We start from the raw sequence: 7,718 nt of genomic DNA, 5'->3' as shown, positions 1-7,718 counted from the left end.
TCCCCTGCATCGGCAGGCGGACGCGCAACCACTGCGCCACCAGGGAAGCCCCTAAATTTGTTTAATTCTTGACCCTCTCTGACAAACTCAAAACTAAAAAAATCTACATTTTTAAGCCCTGATTTATGCCATGAATTTTCAGGTTATATTTGCTTCTGGATATATCATTTAGATAATCTGCCATCTCCATACGCATGGTGTCCAAAACCCTAGAAGCCCCCATTCTTATAAAAAAAAATTGACCAAGCAGTCTCCTTCCCAAATTTCTCATTCTGGATCATTAAACTATGATTCTCCCAAATCTCTCATAATTCTCCTGAGCATAACAAATGGAAAAAGACCTTAGATATCTATTAGCCCTACTTTTGCACTTTACAGATAAGAGGATACATAACTTGCCCAGTACTACTTACTATTAGGACTAGAATTCCTGGCCTTTATCTGAGCTAAACAAACAGATCAACGACAACAACAAAAAATTAAAAATAAACTCAGAGTCAGATATCTTGAATTAGAAATCTGGTTCTAATATTCTTTATACTTGAGTTCTTCATCTGAATGATGTAGAAAATAGTGGCAATCTCACAGCATGCAGTTAAATGAGGTAATATATGTGAAAATATTTACCGCAAAGAATAGGACACAGTAGATGTGTAAGAAATGTTTGGTGAATCAATCACTCCTTAAATTGACCATTTCTAACAGCATTAGTTCTCTCTTACCTTTCTTTCTCTGACTTATCTCTTCCCACGGTATCTACCCTTAGAGCCTAACCCACCTGCAGAAGCAAGTTGTAACTGATCTCACTTTCCCATTTTCCAGTCCAAATCTATCCACACACTACAGCCCTGCCAATGTTTTTAAAACTCATTCCCCTATTCAAAAACCCAAAATAGAGTTTCTATGGCCTACTGGCAAAAGAAGACAGTCCTCATCCTGTGTTCATCCTAACTACCTCAATGCGGCCACAGGAACCTTTTCAAACCATTCCTCCCATGGTTCCAGTGTGCACCCTCAGTATTCATGGGCTGGGTCCACGGACACACACATTCTCAGCCATGAGGTCAAGCTATGCCATCCCAGTTCTTCCTGGAAGCCTACTCTGGCAAATTCAGAGAGACTTTCTTCCCAGAGCCAAAGGCACTATTAATTACATCCAATCTTGTATTGTTCTCTAAGTTTTTCACTCATAAATGTGGGAATTCTACTTCTCTGAACAGATTATAACGTTTTGACCAGTTGTTAATAAGTCTACTTAACAGCCCTTCCACAGTGCTTAAAATGTATTGTAGTAAACTCCAAAAAAAAAAAAAAAGTCTGAGTAATCTCAATTCTTATAAAAACAAATTATAGAAGATTTTTCCTATAATGTTGATTCACATGTTTGATCATTATCCCTGAAGCAACATCCTGAACCTGGCAGAAATTAATAGGCAGAGAAAATTAGCAATTTAATAATACTTTTTAGTGCTATAAAATAGCATTACTTCTGTAAAATAATGTATTGCATCTACTTATCACAGGAAGTATATTTAAGACAAATTTCCTTTGTCAAAATATATCCTAAAATTAAAAGAAAACTTACATCTATATTGAAAATATCTCCTTGAATCAAAGCATCCCTGTCGGCATCTGTGGATGTTGAGCAGGGAATTTGCTGGTTCAAGATTAAAGGCAAAAGTTTCTAAGACTGCTTTTATCCAGTTCCAAAGTTGTAGACAAGAAACTCTGTTCCTCATACCTCTCTTTTCACAATGTTGATAGTTAGCTTTATATCTACTATTTTTAAGACAGCTACAGTATTAGCCACGTTCTACCTGTTTGAGGAGTACCAGGTGTACAAAAGTATAAAATGTAGTCATGGCTTCCTCTGAACAACAGCCTCAGGTTATTCCTTCTTCTGGAAACTTGGCTATCATGTCAAACAACTGGACTATTTGGTGAGTGTAGTTCATAAAAAAATGTAACGAAAATAATAAGTCAAACAGATTGCATTGCTGAGTCAACTGTCTGATTCCAACAGAACTTGATGCCTCACATAAATATCGACTAAGAACTGTAACTGTAGTTCATCTACCAACGGTGACATCATTTCCCACTGTAGTCTCACTTAATTTCACATTTTCTATTGTACTTTGTAAAGTTTCTGGGAAAAAAGAGGTAAAAAAGCTTTTGTTTGCACCATAGATAAACCCTCAATTTAAGTATTTGCATACATAGCAGGAACTTGTAGCAGTTGGGATGTTTTCTTATTATGGTATCTCTACTATGCTAAGTTTTTCAGCAATGACAACTGAATATTATTATAGTCATGATAGTTTTCCAAGATAAGATATACTCAGGGTCCTTTTAAGTAAGGAGTTTGGATAATTAGATTAGTATCCTATGCCCAATTCAGAGAAAGCTAATAGGGAATCTATATTTTATAGTTAGGAAAAAAGTATAAAAGACCATCTCTCACTTCAACATTAATACACTGAAAATTCAATTCACTATATTCTAGTGCTTTCATTCTTATAATTCCCTAACCTATTAAGAAAGCAGTTTTGCCAGTTTCTTTCCTTTGAAATAATTCCAACTTTGTACTGTAGATCTTTCTGAAGATAGTTGGAGATTTAATTTCAATGGTGCACAAAACAGAAGATAGAATAATTTCCGTCAGTTTAAAAAATACCTATTTTGGAAACCACGAATTTCTTCTCTTTGATATGATGACATGTTGAATTTATTTTAAGTTTAATGTTTTTATGAGAACTGAATGAATAAAATGTCTGATAAAATGCAGCAAACCAACAAATATTTTAATTGCAGCTATTAATTGAAATTAAATAAGATGAATTCTAAATACAGTCTTTCTTAAGAGAGTGAGTTTGGCCATCCTAGATTGCAATTTTCAGAACTGATCTAAAGTCTTCCTAAGGCTGCTATGCTCATCATATTAGGATCAAAGTTTTGAAATAAAAACCACACTACATAGTTTCTCTTCTACTTAAAAAAAAATCAACAACTATAAGTCTGGTTAACTGTATGAGTAAGCATTTTATTTGTATCATTTACCTTTTTTCTTGGATATACAGAGTACAGATATAAAGAGTGTGAGAACAAACTCAGATATGTCGGACTCAAATGACTGTTGTGAAAAATTCAAATACTTTGTTTGCCTTTAAAGTTATGTTAATTATCAACTTTAGCAAAGTGCTTATTATTTAGAACTTTTTTTCCTTCTATTTGGCCACCTACACACCACAGAAGTAAATATGTCTAAAATTGGAGCTGGCTTTGATAAGCCATGGTGATGACATCAGCCTAAGTTCTAGCTCCCAGAATGCAGAACTGAGACCTTACAGTGATTTATGGGCTATGAGGTTCCAACATAACTCTCCTTGTCACCACCTATTACTGATTGGGAGCCAAGACTCCTGCTCTAAATATACTACACCAGTTAAACACAGGTATTTTGTAATATCTTTGCTGTCAAATGCAGGGGAGGGTGAGGGGAAAAAGGAGCTACAGTTCTCTTATAAAATACCAGGGATTTAAAACTATACGTGGTGCACAACAATGTTAATGTACTTAATACCATTTAACTGTACACTTAAAAGTGATTAAAATGGCAAATTTCATGTTATGTGTATTTTATCACAATTTAAAAAAGAAAACTACAGGATTTCCCTGGCGGTCCAGTGGTTAAGACTCCATGGTCCCAACGAAGGGGGCACGGGTTCCATCCCTGATGGGGGGGAAGTAAGATCTTGGGTGCCGCTGGGCCCGTCCAAAAAATTTAAAAAACAGAAGACAAGAAAAGAAAACAAAAAGAAAAAATATACATGGGTGGGTTCTGAAAACCGTGCCATGGGATTCAGGAGTTTTTCACAACTGTCTAATAAATTTCCAGGTCCAATATATCATCTGTTATAACCCTGTCATAGTGACCAGATCGCTCTTTCAGGAACATCTACTAAGCCAGGCTGCTTGGGGCCTAAAAAAGCAACCATTCATCAGGAATTAGTAAACAGCACTTATACAAAATGTCTAGCTAAAAGTATCCCAGAGGAAAACATGGAAAGTACGAATGTAAAAGAGAGTGTTAGACTAGGAGCGTGTGGAAACTCACTTGCTCCCGAGCTGTGGCCCTCGTGGGGAGCCGGGAAGTGCAGAAACCTCTACTTCCTATCCCAGGATTGGCCTTGCCATCAGCCCTGCGCGGTAGCCACAAGGACAAGCAAAGGCTGGTCAGGGGGAGTTACCAGGTCTCAGGGCCCACTGGCTGACTGTCGGTTCAAGCATTTCCTAGAGGGAGAGGGTGCAGCACAATTCGAAAGGGCTGAGGCTGCCCGAGCGGCAGGATGCTTCTTCACTCTCCTGCCTCCCTTCAGGAGTCAGCCTGTAAGCAACGTGAGCGCCGGCTGCTCCGGGAGGGCACAAGCAGTGGCTCAGAGACTGCAAGACGGCTGTGCCTGTTTGCAGTGGGTCGCAGGTAAAGTAGTTCTGCAGACTGAAAATCGACTCAACGTGCGAGAGGTATTTGAAATAGGAGAAAACCCAGAGCACCGAGCTACCGTTGTCATCGCCATCCTGCTCCCAAGGCACCCGGGAGAAACCTCTGTTTCTGCACAAGCACTGAAGTGATACCTGGGTATCCTCTTACTCTCTCTGGTTAGAACGTGAGCAGCCCTGTGGTCTCCATGCCTGTACAACCAGAGCCTAATGCGATGCCTGGCACTTTTGGAAGGTGCTCAGCCAGTAAGTGAGGAGCTCAGCTCTGAAGCCGCGACCAAGATGGCACAAGGCAGAGCCCTCTCCAAAGTTCTGTGCTTGCACACACATCCCTGCAGGTGCTGCCATTTCCAAAAGTCTCCATTGCCCGCCGGCGCGCACGCCCCCACCCCGAACTCCCCACGCCCTGGAACTACCTACCAGCAACGGCGACCAGCAGACCGACAGCACGCACATGATCCCCATGAGCTGGATAGCCGTCTCGGCCGTGATCCGGCCCCACTGGGCGCTGGACTGCGACGCCGTGGCCTTGGCCCGGCAGCGGGACACTAGGGCCTTAATGGTGGCCAAGTTGCAGGCGAAGGTGACGGCCAGCGCTGACAGCCCCAGGAAAGCAAAGGAGGAAGCGAAGAAAATGTTGCCCCAGTTGTGCGAAGGGCTAGTCCCATTGCCCCCTGCCCCGGTGCTAATGAAACACCACGTCCCGGGCCACTGGATGGTGTACTGACCCACGCCCAGCACCGGCAACAGGGCGAAGGCGAGCACCGCCAGCCACACGCCGAGCAGCACGGCGCGGGTGGCGCTCGTCTTCATGTGGCTCGAGTACCAGTGCGGCGCCCGGGTGGCCAGAGCCCGCTCGACGGCCATGGCGCTGGCGATGAAGAGCGAAGAGAGTCCAAAGACGGTCATGGTCAGTCCGAAGAAGGTGCACAGCCTCCCCGACGGGTCGAGCTGCTCCCAGCGCTGGTGGGACAGGTACAGGACGATGACCACCGGGCTGGTGAGCAGCTGCCCGACCAGGTCGGTGAGCGCCAGCCAGCCGATGCATAGCAGGAACGACTTCTTGCGCTTGCTCTCCCGGCGCCGGTAGCTCTGCGACACGAGCAGCATGGCCAACGCGTTGCCCACGAAGCCAGTGATCAGCATGGTCATCGGGAAGGCTACGGACACCGAGCCGCAGTCCTCGCCGGGCCCCGCGGGACGCGTTAGGTTGCTCCGCGCCTCAGCGGAGCGCTCGGGCGCCCAGATGCCGGGGTAGGAGTGGTTGAGGCGCGTGCAGAAAGGGGAACTCGCGTGGTCCCGGGTCTCCTTCATACTGTCTTCGAGGTGAGGAAGGAACGGAGCCCTGAGAGCAGCGACGAGAGCCGGCAGACCGGATGCGGGAGGCGGCGGCTGTCGGTGGCGACTGGGGCTGGGGCTGGGGCTGGGGCTGCGGCGGAGCTGCCCTCCATGATGCGGGGCTCAGCCGCCGCCTCACTTCGCCACTTCGGCGGCGGGGCTTTCAGGCGACACAGGTAGCCGCGCCGTCGGCTCCGGGAAGCGTTCGGCTCCCAGGCGTGCAGAGGTGCCCGGCAGGTTCTATAAGCCCGAGGGGGGGCGGGGCGCCCGTGGGTGTCGGCCAAAGTGCTGTGGGAGGGGATGTGGCAGAAAGTGAGCGCCTTTCCCGGCTGCTGCGCGACCAATGCTTTGGCCGCCTGGGCTCGGCAAAACCCCCGGAAGACTCCTCTTGAAATGTTCCAACTCCTGGCCGGAGCGGACGCCCAGCCAGGCCGCCGTTCCCGGCTCCGCGCCTCCTCCGGTTCTCTGCCAGAGGAGCGTCCGTGGGCGGCGGGGGCTACAGTGTCTCCCTGGTCTACCCCACCTCAGCCAAGTTGCCAAGGCGGACCTGAGCGCCGGCCCTCCTCCTTCTCCATCCACAGACGCTTGTGCAAGGACCAGGTCTTCCTCCTGAAGCTCTTTTGTAACCCTGGCAAGTGTCATTCACCTGACGCTGAGCAATCTAAGCCGACCACTCTCCCGTTGCATAGATGAGCCTGAACATTTTTCCCTTTCTGCTTCGGGACTCTAGCATGATCATGAGCGGGCCAAGTTGTTCTGTCCCCAGGGGCGCACTGAAACTATAAAACTAATAGTGCCTCGAGATTTAAGGGGATAGGTACAGGAAAACAAAATAAAATCAGACGGTCGAATTCAAAAATAAAGAAATCCCAACTACCAACCTACCCCCATCCCCCGCCTAAATTCTTCCCCTTCATTAAAAAAAAAAAAGTTAGCTAGGGCAAAAGTGGCTAGAGGCAGGTGGCAGCCACTCACTACCTCACTCTTTCACTATCTCAGTGCATCTGAGATATTGAAATCAAAGGCTGCTTGCCTTTGGGAGTGAAGGCGGGGTGGGGCGGAGGAAAAAGGCAAGTTCTTACAAAGTCTCCAACCATCTTTCTCCACCCCTGGCCCATTCCTATGCAATTAGGACTGGAAACTGCATTTAAATGTTATGTAGGCCTTCACATTTAGTGAAAATGGGCATAATCGCCTAGTAACATCTTTTACTAAGCCAATATTTTATGTTTCACAACCATTTTCCCATTTTTTTTCAGACATCCTCCAAGGTCCTGTTGCTATTATTATTATTCCCCTTTTAAGGTGAGGTAACTGAGACTCCATGAAGTTAAAGGATGTGCCCAAGTCTTTCAGCAATTCTCCAGTCTCCATCTTCTTATTTGAAGCACAGTGTTCTTTACATAGGTACCATAACCACTCTCAACAGGTGAAAATCAGTGGTAAAACCAGCTGTTCTCAAATCTAGGGAAAGCCTGGTTTTTCTGCCTCTTCATCTTGACAGGGAAATGAAAAGATTTTAAAATTTACAAACTTCATTTTCCCTCATATTTAAGGAATTAGACCTAATCATATAGCACTATGAAGACCATTACTCAGACTTCAGCTTGACTTTCAGAGCAAGCCCTGGTCAGTTCAGTTCTTCATGTTGATATTCTTATTCGGTGTAAATCAGTGGTAGGAAATAAGACTGGAATATGTTCCCCTGCATTCTTTCTTTCTATGCTGTTGTTTTGATTCTGTATGAGAGTTTGAAAAAAAAAAAAGAATCATTATAGGGCTATATAGTTTTTAAAGAAGAAAAAAGCAAACATGTAATGTAAACTCTATTTTAACAACATACATTAATCATATCACTAATTTCACTTTGTGTTTTACTGTTA

The 7,718-nt window shown here is 44.9% G+C and overlaps 1 protein-coding gene across 6 annotated transcripts in view; it reads right to left on the bottom strand.

Annotated features, from left to right (window-relative positions):
• Positions 1–6,090, bottom strand: part of PTGER3 (prostaglandin E receptor 3) — a 211,105-nt gene extending 205,015 nt beyond the window's left edge. For 2 of the 6 annotated variants that reach the window (XM_055084517.1, XM_024119890.3), the window contains exon 1: positions 4,918–6,077. In XM_055084517.1, coding sequence (XP_054940492.1) covers positions 4,918–5,811 — 894 coding nt within the window. In that variant the 5' untranslated portion in view covers positions 5,812–6,077. Of the gene's footprint in view, positions 1–4,917 lie in introns of all 6 variants that reach the window. The other 4 variants (XM_055084518.1, XM_024119889.3, XM_055084519.1 and 1 more) reach the window with 3 other exon arrangements.
• Positions 6,091–7,718: the final 1,628 nt, after the last annotated feature.

The sequence above is a fragment of the Physeter macrocephalus genome, chromosome 4 (assembly GCF_002837175.3).
Source record: "Physeter macrocephalus isolate SW-GA chromosome 4, ASM283717v5, whole genome shotgun sequence".
In the NCBI taxonomy this organism is placed as follows: Eukaryota; Metazoa; Chordata; class Mammalia; order Artiodactyla; family Physeteridae; genus Physeter; species Physeter macrocephalus.
This window is presented reverse-complemented; position numbering and strand designations above follow the sequence as displayed.